Source organism: Enhydra lutris, unplaced genomic scaffold, assembly GCF_002288905.1.
Source record: "Enhydra lutris kenyoni isolate GAN:26980312 unplaced genomic scaffold, ASM228890v2 scaffoldscaffold34, whole genome shotgun sequence".
In the NCBI taxonomy this organism is placed as follows: Eukaryota; Metazoa; Chordata; class Mammalia; order Carnivora; family Mustelidae; genus Enhydra; species Enhydra lutris.
In genome coordinates, this window is record NW_019154118.1 from 16,772,034 (window position 1) to 16,789,169 (window position 17,136).

General features: G+C 42.1%; 1 protein-coding gene across 2 annotated transcripts in view; it reads right to left on the reverse strand.

The window, feature by feature from the left end:
• LOC111153671 (ring finger protein 214) overlaps positions 1 to 17,136 on the reverse strand; it is a 44,386-nt gene that overhangs the window by 26,116 nt on the left and 1,134 nt on the right. The window contains exons 2-6 of one of the 2 annotated variants that reach the window (XM_022512819.1): positions 16,576 to 16,694; positions 14,301 to 14,346; positions 13,073 to 13,132; positions 8,700 to 8,840; positions 4,883 to 5,022 (exon numbers count right to left, since the gene is read on the reverse strand). In XM_022512819.1, coding sequence (XP_022368527.1) covers positions 4,883 to 5,022; positions 8,700 to 8,840; positions 13,073 to 13,132; positions 14,301 to 14,346; positions 16,576 to 16,691 — 503 coding nt within the window. In that variant the 5' untranslated portion in view covers positions 16,692 to 16,694. Of the gene's footprint in view, positions 1 to 4,882; positions 5,023 to 8,699; positions 8,841 to 13,072; positions 13,133 to 13,838; positions 14,347 to 16,575; positions 16,695 to 17,136 lie in introns of both variants that reach the window. The other variant, XM_022512818.1, reaches the window with a different exon arrangement.

Genomic DNA, 17,136 nt, shown 5'->3' on the forward strand with positions numbered 1-17,136 from the left:
CCCTGAAAGCCACAAAGAACTATGAAAAATTTTCAGCAGGGAAATTACATTATCAGATGTGGATGTGAAAAAGATTTCTACGGTAGCTGTGTACTACACAAGTGAAAAGGGAGGAAAAGTGAAGGCATAGAAAGTTTCATAGCCTACCTCAGTGATACAGGACTGACGAGATCCTGAACTGGCAGGGTCAGCATGAACAGGGAGAAGGATAATTTTTCTTTAAAGATTTTATTTACTTAATTTATTTATTTGACAGAGAGAGAGCACAAGCAGAGAGAACGACAGACAGGGGGAGAATGTGGGGCTCAATCCCAGGACCCTGGGATCATGACCTGAGCCAAAGGCAGCTACTTAACCGACGAGCCACCCAGGCACCCAAAGAAAGGGATAATTAATATTAAGAATGTACAGGACTTGGTAAAAGTAGATGTGGTAGAAAGGGCGCTAAGAGAGAAGAATTTAGGATGACTCTTGGTTATTCAGTTTAGACAGGGGGTACAGAGTGCTGCCATGTTTGGAGAAATGGTAGAAGCAAGAGTGAACTGAATTTACATACAGGTATAAAGTTTAGACTCAGATATAGGGACCAGAGGAAAGGATGGCTGTGTCTGCTGAGAGCTGAGAAACGGAAAGAGGTTTCACTTAATGGTCTCTATTTTTACAGTGAAATAAAAAGCGAGATCATCTGCTAAGACTAAGAAGAGAAATGGTGGGGAGAGGAAGGTGAGAAAGGGAGGTAAAAGTTTGGGACAGCCCTGAGAGGAAGAGGGAGCCCCGAGGATTCAGGTGATGTTAGCAGACACATAGGTGGAGGGTTGTCTCCAGCAGCACTCAGTAGCCCGGATGTAAGGACAGAGAAGTCAGGCAGCTGACCTGACCCAGGACTGGAGTACTACAGAAGAATGAGAGGAAAGAGAATTGAGGGTAACACCAAGGGGGTAATCCAAGCAGGGGACGTGCCCTGAGGCTGGCATGAGGAAGACATGCTTCCAGGGAGCTGGAAGATTGGTGGGAAATGGAGTGAGGTCACAGAACAAGAAAGGGGATATGAAGTGGTCAAAGTGTAGACTCACTGGGAACGAGCAGACTGCTGGAAGGAAGGACAGTTATGGTCACGTACAGGATGTTGAAAGAGCCTGGCTCACTGCTCTGCACCCAGGAGATGCTCACCAGACTAACTGATTTGCTAGGCAAGCTGCAAGGGCTTCTACACATACCGGTTACATAAACTAGCATTTGGAGAGAAATTTCCAAAACAAATCTTCATGCACCTTGTTGATTTCAATTTAGTGCAGACTCCGAAATGACACCTACAGTAATGCTGCCAGGGGTGCCAGGGTGCCTCAGTCGGTTGAACGTCTGACTCTTGGCTTCGGCTCAGGTCATTATCTCGGGGTCCTCAGATCGAGCCCTGTGACAGGCTCTGCACTCAGCGTGGAGTCTCTTTGTTCCTCTCTCTCTCTGCTCCTCCCCTACTCTCCTTCTCTTTCTCTCTCATAAATAAATAAAATCTTTTTAAAAAAATATGTCCAACAATAAGTCCCTCGATGTGCTACTTACCTATCTATCATATGAGTTCATCAGGCGAGCTCAAAACATTTTTTTTTTCAAGATTTTATTTATTTATTTAAGAAAGAGAGAGAGAGAGAACATGAACCTCATGAGCCAGGGGAGCGGTAGAGGGAGAGGGAGAAGCAGGCTTCCCGCTGAGCAGGGAGCCCAGTGCAGCGCTCAACTGCAGGACCCTGAGATCACGACCTGCACCGAAAGCAGGCGTTTAACCAACTGAGCCCCACAGATGCCCCATGCTCAGAATATTTTTTTAAAAAGAAGAATCATGCTTAGTATTTCAGTTCCTGCTTTTTGTCCCAGGGTACTTCTATGAATCAACTAATGATGTCTTTTAAAGTGCAGGCTCACCATCTTCTACTGGGGAAGAGTCCTATTTGTTGCTCCCCTTCCTTAGGCCAGCAATACCCCCCAAGAATATAATCTGGGAATTAGGAAGGGACCCACAAAAGCAGGACAATGGCCATAACAAAGCTACCAGGTATCCAGGAGAAAATCATCAAATATGTGACTAAACTGAATATTACTTCCTTGGTTTTGGGGTTTTTTTGGTTAACTCAGGGTGTCCTCTTTACAATTATAATTACATTAAAATACATACTATCCTCAAAGAGTACAAAGCACTTAGCAGATTTCTATTAAGTAAATTCACCTTAAATTTTTTAAAATTAATTTAGTTGTGAGAAAGAGAGAGAGCAGGGAGTGGGCAGGAGCAGAGGGAGAAGAAAAGAGAATCCAAGCAGCCTCCACACCGATCACAGAGCCCAACTTGCTGAGCACAGAGCTGGACTCGGAACTCTAACCTCACAACCCGGAGATCATGACCTGAGCTGAAACCAAGAGTTGGACGCTTAACTGACTGTGCCACCCGGGCACTCTGTAAACTCACCTTTATATAGCATCAATGTGAAATTCTCTCCTCCCAGCCAGGGCCACTGCAATGTGGGCCACTGTCACTCTCATGCAGGCTCTGACAGGTTAAGTCTCCTAACTGGTCCTCTACACTACTCCCATCCACTTTCCACCTGCCAAAGTAATTTATCTAAAATGCAGAACTCCTCCTTTGAGACCTCTCCTCACTTAAAATCTTTCAGTATCTCTATCAGGGAAAAACCCAAACTCCTGATACATGAGTCTTTTGTGACAGGCTTCCCACTGCTGTACTGGTCTCATTCCTCCCCACCTCCCTACAGCTCAGGTGCTGTTCTCTCTTGTCTGTAGGCCGCCTGCCTACAATGTTTTTCCCCTATTCTTTGCCCCAGTTCCTCCCTGTACCAACCTCCACCCCTGGAACTCTTTCTTTGCAAGTTACTGGTTTAATCCAGGATCAAACCAAGGCTCATGCACTGCGTGCGGAGTTCATATTCCCCTTCACCTTTCAGGATTTAATTCTGGAAATCACTTCCTCTGGGAATGCCTCTCTGACTCCCCCGCCTCGTTTGGGTTCCATTACCCCTTCTACGTGCTCTCATACCACCACTATTATGGTATCATTATACTAGTTTGTAATTATCTATTTGTCATCTCTCCTAGTCAACAATAAGCTCCACGAGGACCTTCTATTCTCCAGGCCCATATTGTCAGGCTCGCAGTAGACACTCAGTAAGTGTTGGCTGGCGGAATGAGAGCTATGAACAGGAAACATGACTGTTATGGCCTGAATTGGGTCCCCCGCAGATTCATGTGTTGAAGCCCTCACCAGCAATTTGATTGTATTTGGAGATAAGGCCTTTAATGAAGTAATTAAAGTTAAATGAGATCATAAGGATCAGGCTCTAATCCAATAGGTCTGGTGTCCTTACACAAAGACGAGAGACACTGCGATTAAGCACACGGGGAAGAAAGGCCATGTGAGGACAGAGAGTGAAGGCAGCAGTGCTATGCTAGTCAAGAAGACAGGCTTCACCAGAAACCAACCCTGCTGGCATCTTAATCTTGGACTTCCAGCCTTTACAACTGTGAGACAATAAATTACTATTGTTTAAGTCACCCAGTCTGTGATGACTCTGTGATGGCAGTCTGAGCAGACAAACACAATGACCAATATCTCTGTGCCCACAGTTACTGTGGATGATGGAATGCAATCCATCCATCCCTGCTAGAACAAAGATAAATACAGAAGACTTCTTCCACCTACTTCTGGAAAAGTGAACTCCACATTCCACAGAAACTGTGACAGAAAGTGTCATTCTGATGACTGTAACACATAAGAAAGCCCAATTCTATCTTCCAGACCACGAGCAGTAAACTGTTAGCATCTATCACCATCTGGGCTTATCCACTCAGAAGGCAGAGAAAGTGGTCAGAGATCACATTAAGAGTGTAGAGTACACATCAAAAGGAAATCTTTCACAGAGCCTAGAATTATCATGACAGATTCACCTTCCCAGCTTCTGCTAAGACTGCTGCTAATGTCTCTGTTTCACCATCCCCCTCCAGCCTGTGAAGATGATGGCAGAGGCCATGTTGTTGGTGGGAGGTGGCAGGGTGTCCAATCACTAACAATACCAGGTATAGCATTATGCTTCTAGCACACTCTTCATAATCACTGACACATGGATCTTCATGGACAACTGACCGACCTTCAAAGCATTATCATTCAATTCTCAAACAGATTGGTCCTTAGGCTCTTTCTCAAACATTCTTTCTCATGCTGACCTTTTACGGTTACCGCCTTTCACACCTGGAAAATGATTCAACCAATGAGCTTGCTACTTTTCCCTCAGAGCTCTGACTCATCAGCAGGCCAAGATTTTCTTGATAAAAGCACATTTTAGAATTTAAATAAAATCATCAGGGTTCACATTATTTAGACTTCCATGTTAAGAAACTTGGAAAACTGAATATTTGACCAAATTCTATGCACACCTTGCTCTTGCTGTAGTACCCAAAAGAGAACAGAGATCCACTGAATATTTCTTTCCAAAGGCTTACTTACAATGTTATTGTTTGAAATTTGTTTTGGTGCTGAATAACATAATCAAAATATTCCCAAAGCCTGAACTTCTAAAAAAAACCAGGTTCAAAGCAAGTGAAGCAGGTGTTAGATGCTTTTCAAAATCTTGATCATACTTAGGACCCAACAATCAGCTGCTATTATTTTCAAGGTATTATTGAATCTGAAAAAAACATTTTTTTTTTTATTGAATCTAACACAAGGTGCTGAAAAAGCTAAAAATCATTAGAGGATTTTATTTGTGCACTTGTTTTTCAAATAAAAATTAGACTGAAACTAGGAACACAAACACGACTGGATGCTACATATAAATCCACACACGCACACAGGGGTTTTACTCTTGACAGCATCATTTACCTTCTGCCCTTCTCACAAAGCTTCTCGATTTCAGCTTTCAGATCCTGCTCCTTCTGCAAAAACTCCTTCTTTTCTTTCTCTATCTTCTTCTTTGTTTCTTCTCGCTTTATTGTTACATCCTGGATAGCTTTTAGTATCTCCTGAGTCCCCCATAATTACAGTCACACACAAATAAAGAAGGAAATGAATTAGTTCTTTTGGTCTGAAGGTTATTTTCAACGAACACAAATTAATACATGGACTCTGGTAAATTCAAGCTGAATTGAAGGAATCGGGTTGATGCGTAGCTCTGAAAGCCAGTATTTAGATGTAAGAGAGAAAGTTACAATAAAGCAGATTTCAATTCAGCAGGAGCAAAAATTTCTAACAATCACAACTGTTCAAAATGGAATTTACTGCCTTGAGAAGCAACAACCCCTCCATTACCCATGTTCAGATAAAGGCCAAATGAACACCTGCTAAGAATGCTGAGAAAGGCATTCTTATACGGGGTGGGAATTCATTATGTCCTACAAAAATGGTCCTGTTTTGTTTTGTTAAGGTTCTGCTTTCTTATGTGTGAGGAGTTTTTTGGTTCCTCTTGTACTTTAACAAAAATATATGTCTTTGCAGTAAGAAGTGGAATAGTAAAAAAGTGATAGTTAAGTCACTCCTTAATCCATGCCAATTCCACCCATAATTAATATGTTCACTGTTTCGTAGAACTGCTTTCACATCTTTATTCTCACACAAACACACATATACTTAAATATGTAGTTCTTTGCTTTTGTGTTTCTTCCAAATGAGATGATTTTTTTTTTTTAAGATTGTTATTTATTTACTTGTCAGAGAAAGAGACAGAGAGAGAACACAAGCAGGAGGAGCGGCAGGCAAAGGGAGTAGCAGACTCCCCATGCAGGACTTGATCCCAAGACCCCGGGACCACAATCTAAGCCAAAGGCAGACACTTAACCAACTGAGCCACCCAGGCTCAGTCAATCATGAGATGATTTTATACACATTATTTTGCATCCTGCTTTTTTTCACTTGATGTGAGCATACTGTCAATACAGATTTAACTGGGGACACTTGCGTGGTTCAGTTGGTTAAACATGTGATTGGTTTCGGCTCGGGTCATGATCTCAGGGCTGCGGGATTGAGCCCCGTCAGGCTCCGTGCTCAGTGCAGATGTGCCTGGGATTCTCTCCCTTCTCTCTCTACCACGCCCCCACTCAAGTGTACTCTCTTTTTCTCAAATAAATAATCTTAAAAAGTAAAGTAAAGGGACGCCTGGGTGGCTCAGTTGGTTAAGCAGCTGCCTTTGGCTCGGGTCATGATCCCAGCGTCCTGGGATCGAGTCCCACATCGGGCTCCTTGCTCGTCAGGGAGCCTGCTTCTCCCTCTGCCTCTGCCTGCCATTCTGTCTGCCTGTGCTCGCTCTCTCTCCCTCTCTCTCTCTGACAAATAAATAAATAAAATCTTTAAAAAAAAAAAAAAAAAAAGTAAAGTAAAATAAATATATAGATTTAACTTAAAAATAGCAGTATATGACATAACATGTATATGTATATATATCCAATTTATCTAACCATTCTATGTAAGGAGTCCGACAAGTTGACTCCAGTTTTCTCTAACTACACAAAATACTGCAATAAATACACTGTGTATCTACATTTTCATATATAAACTTTTATTTCTGTAGAAAAGACTTAATGAAATGATTGCTAGGTCATTGTATATTTTAAGTCTTAACTGACAATTCTCAGTAACTTTTGCAAAAACGCTGTAACAATTCATATACAAATGTCTGGAAAGGGTTCATTTTTCCTCACTCTTGATAACCTATTTCATTTTTGCCAATCTTCTGAGGGGAGAGAGAAGAATGGTATCTAATCATTTTAAGAAACATTCTCCTAACTCCCATTCTCTACTGTTTGTGCAGTCGGCCTCCTCCAACTAAAATAAGCATTCAGTGCAGAGACTATGTTCCCTTTACTGCTAAATTTACAGAGACTGGATCAGGAACTCTGAAAATATTTGCTAAATGAATGAATGAATGAATTCCAGTGAGTCTGAGGCTGAGCTTTTTATATATTATCCACTTGCTTTTCTTCTTCTGTATACTACCGTTTATAATTGTTTTAAAGATTTTATTTATGTATTTGAGAGAGAGAGTGCGCACAAGCGCATGAGCAGAGAGCCCAACTCAGGGCTTGATCCCAGGACCCTGAGATCTTGACCTGAGCTGAAGGCAGATGCTTTACTGGCTAGGCCACCAAGGTGCCCCACCATTAATAACTGTTGTAGGCAAAATAATAACACCTTCCCCCAAAATATGTCCATGTTCTAATCTAACCTAATCCCTGGGACCTGTGACTATGTTTCTTTCCACGGGAAAAGGGACTGTGCAGATCTGACTAAGGTAAAGACCCGGATGCAGGGAGACAGTCCTGGATCATCTGGGTAGGCACAATATAATCACACAGGTCTTTCAAGGTGGAGAACCTTTCTCAATTGTGATCTGAGGAAGTTGTGACTGGGGAGGAGTGGTCAGGCATGCAAATTTGCTGAACCTGAAGATGGAGAAGGGGTCCACAAGTCAAGGAATACAAGCAGCCTCTAGAAGCTGGAAATGTAGGGAGAGGTATTCTCCTCCAGAGTCCCCAGAAAGTGATGCAACCCTGCCAATACTTGGATGTTAGCCCAGTGACTTGTTGGACTTCTGACCTATAGGACTGTGAGATAATAAATTTGTGTTGTGTTCAGGTGGCAAATTGATGGTAATTTGTTACAGGAAAAACAGGACACTATACAATAACCCTTCCTGAGTTTTTTCTAGAGTACTTGACTTCTACCATGAACTTGTAGGAGACTCAGAACACAGATATGGATATTAAACCCTTTATCAGATGTGCTACAAATACTTTCCCAATCTACCACTGATCTTCTGATGTTTTTTGTATCATCTGCCATATCAGAAGTTTTAAAGTATACATAATTAAATCAATTCATTTTTCTATGGCTTCTGGGTTTTTTACCTGGCTTAAAGTGACCTCTTGCAAGCCAAGGTTTTATAAACATTCTCCTAAATTTCCTTCTAATTTACACTTTTTCCAGTTTTCATAAGTAGATTTTTAAATCTATTAGAATTATGTTTTGGGTTTTATTTTTAAGATTTTATTTATTTATTTGACAAATAGAGACAGTGAGAGAGGGAACACAAGCAGGGGGAGGTGGAGAGGGAGAAGCAGGCTTCCCGCTGAGCAGGGAGCCTGACGTGGGGCTCCATCCCAGGACTCTGAGATCATAGACCTGAGCTGAAGGCAGGCGCTTACAACTGAGTTACCAGGTGCCCCTAGAATTATTTTTTTAATATAACGTAAGAGTCTAATTACATGGTTTTCCAGGTAACAAATGTCAACAAAATATATTAATTAACTTCTGTCTCTAAACTAAAATAGAAGTGAGAGTTTGGGGGCTCCTGGGTGGCTCAGTCAGCTGAGTGTCCAACTCTTGGTTTCAGCTCTGGTCACGACCTCAGAGTCGTAGGATCAAGTGTCTCATTGGGCTCTGTGCTCAATGGGGAGTCTGCCTGAGATTCTCTCCCTATGCCCCTCCAATGGCTCAAGGACATGCACACTCTCTCTGTCAAATAAATAAAATCAAAACAAAAAACTGAGATTTTGAACAAGATACCCTCAAAGCTTCCTTTTATCCTTAAAATTCTAACACAACCATTAAAAAGATAAACATTGCTCTTCCACCAATTCAGAAACAAAATTACAGCCTGATTAGGGAGTGTAGCCATACTTATTGAGATTTAACATAAGCAGGGTACCTGGTGATTCTTCATTTCTTCTTCTCTCCTTTGCTGGAGCTGCTTTAATTGCACTTGGAGCTGATTCTCCACTTGCCTCTGCTTGTCCAGGACCTCCTGGTAACGCTCCTTCAACAGTGTTCTCTCTGTCATCATTTTGTCCTATGTGTAACAAGAGAAGAAAAGTTTAATTCCCAAGTTTAACTGCAAAAAACACCAGCTGCCTGTTTGAGGCACTGTGCAGAGCTCTAGGCTGCAGGGTCCAATATTCTAACTACTAGCCATGAGTAGCTATATAAACTTCAATTAATTAAAGTAAGAACATTTTAAAATACAGCCCCTCAGTCACCTAGCCACATTTCCAAGTACTCAGTATTTAGTCCCAAGAACAAATGGCTACCACACTGGACAACACAGATAGAGGACATTTCCATCACTACAGGAAACCCTGTTGCACAGCACGGCTCGGGGGAAGGGGGTGGCAAGGAATGGCCTGTGGGCCAAATCCAGCCATTGTCTGAATTTTTTTCTTAAGATTTATTTATTCATTTCAGGGAGGGGGGGAAGAGAGAGCACGCGAACTTGCGTGCACAAGCAGGTGGAGGGGCCGAGGGAGAGGAAGAAAAGCAGACTCCGTGCTGAGCTCGGATCCCACAACCCTGAGATCATGACCAGAGCCAAAATCAAGAGTTGGAAGCTCAACCAACTGAGCTACCCAGTGCCCCTATAAATAAATTTTATAGGAAAATAGACATTCCCAATGGATTATGGGCTGCTTTTATCCTACAATGAATGGAATGGTTGCAACAGAACCCACAGAGCCCCAAAGCCTAAGACATTTACCCTCTGACCTTTTACAGAAAAAATTTGCCAATCACTGCTCTAGGGAATAAGAAGAAGGAAGCATTTTATCAGAACAAGAAGAAATGAGTAGGTAAAAACAAAAATACAAAAAACAGATCACCTATTCAAAACTGCATCCAGAAAAGAGGATTCCTTACTGGCCATTAGTGCTGAAAATGGACAGATCCACTAAAGAGGTCTGGGGAACATGATATTCAGACTGGACAAATCAGCAAGCTCTCATACATGAGCACAAGAGTAGAAAAAAGGTTTCTGAGGATCACAGTTCAGCTCTGCCTCCCCATATCCGTAAATCAAGAAAAGTGATAGTTATGTTTCAAAGGGATGCTAAGAGACGGTCAATTTAAAACACACTTAGTATAAGGCAGCCCATGTCAAATTTAAACAAAGAGCATTCAACTGAACTTATTCATTAAAAGATTAACTATTTTCAAAGAAAAAACAGGTTTTAGAGGCAAACAAAGGAAAACTTATTACATTATGATAATAAAAACAAAGTTTCAAGATAGGACTTTAGCGGAGCACCTGGGTAATGTAGTCGGTTAAGTGTCCGACTCTTGGTTTCAGCTCAGGTCACGGTCTCAGGATTGTGAGATCCAGCCCTGCATAGGGCTCTGTTCTCAGCACAGAGCCTGCTTGGGATTCTCTCTCCCTCTCACTCTGCCCCTCCTCCTTGTGCTCCCTATCTAAAATAGATAAATAAATCTTTTTAAAAAAAAAGGGATTTTAGCTCTGCGATAAACTAGTCCTTAGTCCAGGTGCTGAAATGTGACTAGGGCTCCCAGAGACTCTCCAGTCTCATGTCTTTTTTTTTTTTTTTTAAGATTTTATTTATTTATTTGACAGACAGAGATCACAAGTAGGCAGAGAGGCAGGCAGAGAGAGAGAAGGGGAAGGGAAGCAGGCTCCCTGCTGAGCAGAGAGCCCGATGCGGGGCTTGATCCCCGCACCCTGGGATCATGACCTGAGCCGAAGGCAGAGGCTTAAACCACTGAGCCACCCAGCACCCTCAGGCTCACATCTTTATAGGGATTCTGAACCTGGGATCTATGGATCGCCCTCAAGGGTCTCTAAACTCTTTGAAATAGGGGAATGTGGTGGGGAGGATAAATTTTTCTGAGAGGAGAATTAAGTTTTCAAAAGATTCCAAAGGAGGACTTTAAACCAAGCAAAAGATTAAGAACCAATAAATGCAACTAGTAGGTAAGAGGAATATTTTCTTTCTTCAGCACAGCTCTTTCCCTTTATTTCCTTGTGGTACCTTCTCCGCCCACAATGCTTCTTTAGAGCAACAGAGGCCAGGGGAAAAAACCACCAGTCTCGTGGAAAGAAGTCTCAAGGTACACACTGTTAGTACATACAAAAACATAACTGAAAGGCTATAGAGTAAACTACTTCATCCATTATCATTTCATCTTAACAAGCCAAAGTTACTTGGTTTAATCAGTGTCTAATCAGTTCCAAGGACCAGAAGTTATAATTTCAAATGCAGCCAGTGGGAAATTACCATAAATGCACAAAAAAGAAAACAAAACAGGAGCCAGATTTCTTGCATTGCTACCAAGCTTAACACCTGGCCTAGTTCCACTGACTTGTTAAAAGCATGTGGGCCCAAGTGTATGTTAACTAACTAGAATTTAAAGGAAAACTTGAAAAAATAAAATAATATAAAATAAAACAAAATAAAGGCATGTAGGCCATCCCGCTACCCAAAAGAAAACAGCCACACAAAACATAACCCTGGGCCTCTTCTGGCCCAATCACTTGGTAGTTTCCATTCCTGCTTCAAACTGATGCTAAAACTTATTTATAACTTAGTTGCCCCTTGGATTGCTATAGTCATCAGAAGCCCACCATACAATTGTGGGGACAAAATAAATACTCTATGTGAAGTGCTTAGAGTAAGTATTCAAGAAAAGGTGAATCCCCACCCCGCCCCCTTCCCTGGGACTTCTCTTCTGGCTTGGTTTTCACCCAGCACATCTCCACCAGCTCGCTTATCTCTAGGATCTTTTTACCTGCTGTTAGGAGTAACTCCAAGTTGCTACCCTGTATTTAAAAAACTTTATTTACTTCATCTTGCTAATATACTCCCATAACTTCCTTCCTTCCATCTGCCCCTCAATTTCTTCAACTTGAACAAATACCTACTTTCTTATCTGGTTGCTGTAAGCACTTTCTCTCTTTTTTTTTTTTTTTTCACTCAGTTAACACATATTACCCTAAAAACCTTTCCTGATGCTAGGGTACCTTTCCCAGCATCATCCTTCCTCTTGAAAAATACACACTTTGATATCCATATTCTTTTTTTTTTTTTTTTTTAAGATTTTATTTATTTAGGGGCACCTGGGTGGCTCAGTTGGTTAAGCAGCTGCCTTCGGCTCAGGTCTTGATTCCAGGGTCCTGGGATCAAGTCCCACATTGGGCTCCTTGCTCGGCAGGGAGTTTGCTTCTCTTGCTGCCTCTCTGCCTGCTTGTGCGTACTCTCTCTCTCTCTCTGGCAAATAAATTTTTTAAAAAATCTTAAGATTTTATTTATTTATTTGACAGAGAGAGAGATCACAAGTAGGCAGAGAGGCAGGCAGAGAGAGAGGGGGGAAGCAGGCTCCCGGCTGAGCAGAGAGCCCAACGCAGGGCTCGATCCCAGGACCCTGAGACTGTGCCCTGAGCCAAAGGCAGAGGTTTAACTCACTGAGCCACCCAGGCGCCCCTGGTATCCATACTCTTGAGGGTGGAAGTTTCTACCACAAAATACCAGAGATAGATCAGAGACCATTTTAACAAAGATAAATGTGCAGCTTTCTAGGTTTTAAAAACCAATTACTAGGAATAAAAGGGAAGATACGACTCAACGGTACACCAGAAAAAGACCTGATGGGAGTTTGGCTGAAAGCTCAAAATGCTGAGCAGACTGCCACAGTTAGCCAAGGGAGACTTGAGAAATAGTGTCTGGCAGGATAGACAGAAGGAGAACCCCACTGTGTTGCAACTTCATTATTCTGTATTTGGATTATTGTATTTAGTTCTCAGGATCACATTTTCAAAGCAACATTGATAAGATGGAATGTGTCCAGGTGGAAAAGTCACCAGGGCAAGGGAAGGCTGGAAAATATATTCGATGAAGAAAAGAAGAATGTTAAAAACGTCTGGGAATGTTTTTTCTGGAAAGATTCATCCTTGAGGAGTAAGAGGAAGAGGGATAAACAAACTTCAAGGATACGCAGGGCCAACAAGTAAAGGAAGATTTGGATTTAGTCTACACAGCTCAGGAGAGCATTCTAAGTATGACAGGTGCTATCCTCACCTCAGAACAAGATGCAACAATAAGAGCTCTTTGTCAAATACAATAGGTTGCTTTACGAGTAGTAAGCTTCCCATCTCTGGGTGTGATCAAGTAGAAAGAAGTTAGCTGACCATCTGTTAGGGATTTGAAAAGGAGATTCCTGCACCTTTTCCAGCTGAGATGGTATGACTCTAGATAGTCTGAGTGAATGATCTTGTATATTCACTGTGACAGTTTAAGTACTCACCAGATTCTTTTCAATATCTTGATCCGTGTTTACCTCTGAATCGGCCGTCTTAAAGTCAGTCTACAAAGAAAGAAGCAATTATATTCAGGATTGTTCAGAGACGTTTTAAAAGGCAGAACTGCTCTTTAGTAATTTTACCTAGAAATCTGTCACAAGTAACTAAGCAGCTAAATTTTGTTTTCCCTTAGTGGCTTCTTAACAAGGGAAGAACTCTAGGTCTAGCAAATAGGAGCTGGCATGTATATTGCATGGAACATTTATCCCACAAAAGAACCTGAATGAGACCCAAGAGCTGACAAGAGAGACAGCCTCAAGTGTGAAATAAGAATTTCGCCCCCTACTGCCTACTGTGCCCATCTTTCCTCCTATAACAAAGCACACCAAGCACTAGGAGGCAGGATCCACTGTACTTCTTAAGAGGTAGGTCAGAGAATTAACAAGGATTCCTCCTGCAAGGACAAAGATGGGAAATATGAATGCTAATGACCTACACTCATCCATTAGTCGGTGAAAGAGATTATACGTAGGTCATAAAGTTTCTCAGCGCCACGATAGGACCCTGGCTCCTGGCTTTATTATTTATTGAACACCAGAAGGATGACATCACACAGCACCGCACGAAAATCGTACGATAGTCGCCAATAAAAAAAACGGGACAGAGTAGTTCTCCACCACCTACGAAGAAAAACGTCTCCTACCCTCGATAAATATAGAAATACATCAATAGCCCAAATTCCACGTTAGTAGTAGAAACTTGATACTTGACCTGTACAGCAATGTTCTGAGAAAGCTTCAGGGCAGAGCTATCCTGATCATCCTCATCCACTCTGACTCCTTCAACCCCATTTGCTGGAGGCACCACAGGTCGGAAATCCAAGCCTGTGTCCCTGCTACCTTCCTTTAGGATGGAGGCTGGTGGGGATTTCTCTTCAGAACAATTCCTGGAGGCAAGCTGCTTTGTATGGCCCCCTGCCTTAAGAGACCGAGTGACAGGATGGAGGCTCTCCCGGAGGCATGTGTCCCCCTCCTCTCCTGCTGTGTCGGCCACGTCCTTCAAATCAGACTGAGACCCACCGCCAGAAAGACAAAGGGCTGCGGCTAGCAAGTTTCCTCCTAAAACCGCCCGGTGCGCTGCTGAAGTGTCACCTGCTGATGAACCAGGACTCTGCTCTGGGTGTTCCAAACGGACATTTCTGTTACTCTCCTTGGTTATCGTTTGGCTACTTACACTCGACAGAGGCGAGTTCTTGTGCTTCTGTGCAGGGTCTTTGAGGCTATCAAAAACACAAGATAAAAAGTTTCACTCTTCACCCAATCTTAAGGAAGCTTAAAGACATAATATCTTTAACGTAACGACTAGAAGAACAAAACCAGACTACATGAGCCCCTCAAATTATCAGAATGACGTGGAACTTGGTCTTTGTCCAGCGACTCTGACCCATATGCGGGGAGTAGAGCCTGATGGTTAGAAGCCGGGTGCTGGAGACAGACAGTTCCTGTCGGGTGACCGTAAATAAACATAATAAATGACCCCGAAGAGCCTCAGATTTGTGAGGCCCAATCTGAATACTTTTGGGGAATGTCACTGAAACAGCCTACTACTCATTAAGAGTTTTTCATTTAGTAAGCTGTACTGACTTGGTTACACGTCATGTTCTAATAAAAAAATATTAATTTAGAAAAAATGTTTTTATTCCACTCTCACGTTTCATAAAAATAATTTTCATTCAAATCCCTCACACAGATCTTTGGCCAGAACCACCTTTCGGGTTCCTTGACAGCTTCCCAGAGCACAGGATCCTCACTTGAGGTTGTCTGAGGTACAGACACCAAATCCAAAACTGAAGCTGTCAGTGGGACCTTTATCCCGGACAAATACATGCACACGGAGAAACACTGGGAAAGCCGTTCTGTCGTTTGTCATGGCCAGTTACGTATTGCTTTTTTTGAAGAGATCTTTAAAACCAATATACAGTGACATCTAACATTCACAACAATGAACCTGCCAACCAGGAATAATGACTGCATCTGTGTGAAATTTCTTTGCCCCCTTTAAAAAAAAAAAAACAAACAAAAAAACAGATTATGTCAACTGATGTCCTTAAGTACCCCAAGCCAGCACTGACTGAGGTTTTAGGTGACGGTGCCTTCCTGTCTTCAACAACACATGTTGTTCAAAATAAAAGAACCAACAGTGTCTTTGGGGTACGAAAACCTTCATGAAGACCTCTAGCTGACTCCTTCCTAAGAGTTACCTGGGGAAGTGGGGGAAACACTTAGACTATTAATTTGGGCATATACAGTGCAGTCCTTGGGTGCAAATCCTGCTCCGCTATTTACCAGTTGTCTGACTCTCGTTAAGTTACTTCACCTCATTCGTCAAACTGAAACATGACCCACCTAATAGGGTTATTGGGAGGATGACGTGAAATCGGGCATCTGAAGTATTTAGTACAGGGCTTGGCACAGTACATATTCAATCAACCCTAGGTGCCATCACTATTCCTAGGAGTATGTGGATGATTCTACTTATAAAATGAAGATCCAGGATTATGGTTAGGCTTACTCAACATTTTCCCCCATTACCCATTAGCCAACAAATCTCTAATTTAAACCGGTATTTATGAGGTGCTACCGAGTCAGACAAGCCTGGGTTCAAACCCTGACTCCAGTGTAGCTCGGCAACCCTGAGGCAAGTGTGTCTCAATCTCCTCACCTGTAAATGGGAATAACATTAGCACCTCCCTCCTAGGGCTGTTATGAGGATTAAATGTGTTAATACATATTCAACTGTTGGTACAATATGATCTATTATAAGGGGTCCCAGGTGCTCTAGAAAAGAGTTGAGGAGGAATATAGAGTTGACTTAGCACAACACTGTACATAACTATGCATTAAGGACTGTACAATGCAAAGCTGGGAAACCGTAATTCAGCCCTCAAGAGTGTAGACAGGAGGCAAAATATCTACGTAAAGCAGGAAGCCATAGGAACAAAGCTATCTGTAGATAATACAGATACAAGTATATCTGTGGGTATGTATGAATATACACGTGCTTTACACATATATATATGCATACACATCTGTATCTCTACGTAACACAGAACACATACAAATACGCAAGTATAATATATAGTATCATTATAATATATGTAATCATAACATAAATATACAAGCATAATATGCAGATATAGACACAGATATTATGTTATAAATATACAATTGAACATACAGTAAAGGGTGGGGAAATACTAGCATTTTCAGAAGAGTTTCACCCCCTGTATTCTACTGACACACTTACCATGCCTGCTGAGTGCCAGATGCTCTGTTAGGTACCATAAATACACACAGGGATCAGACAGTCCCCACCTTTAAAAAGCTTACTCTGGGCCAGGGCCATTAGAGCCAAAAAGAGGAAAACTCCACTCCGTTTCCGTAAGAAGCCATCCCACAAAAGCCCTTCACCCGAATGAAATCTTCCCAGTCAAGGATGCATACGTTACCTTAGACCATCTGGGAGACCTTCGTCTGATTTGGAAGCACATAAACTAGAGGAGGATTCTGGAGGATTGGGGGCACTGGACACCACACCAGCTACCTCAGACGCCGCCGCCATCATGCTCTGTACATTCAGAAACAAATTACAGGCTGCATGTTTCCAATTTTTAAAACGAGCCTATCTTTCCCCATTGGAAGGTCCATACCAGAGTTGTTCCAGGAAAGAAACACAAAGAAAAAGCTGGGTCCCAAGAGAAAATACTAAGAGTTTTTCTTAGTAGCAGGGTATTAAAAGAGCCACTGGGCACAAGAGGCCCCAGTGGACACGGATCCTCAAAAATCACCAGCTTTATATAAATCTCTAGGAGTCTGTGCAAAGCTTTTCCGCTTTTGGCAGAGATGCAGTCATTTAAAACAGACTACAGTGTTTGAGAATTGTCCAAACGGTCCACATGCCTTCTTTACCTAGTATTATTTACAAAGAATGCATTTGGGCCCTAATAATCAACCACAGCATACATTTTAAATCATTACAATCATCCTCTGTTCATTTAAGTAAAGTTGTT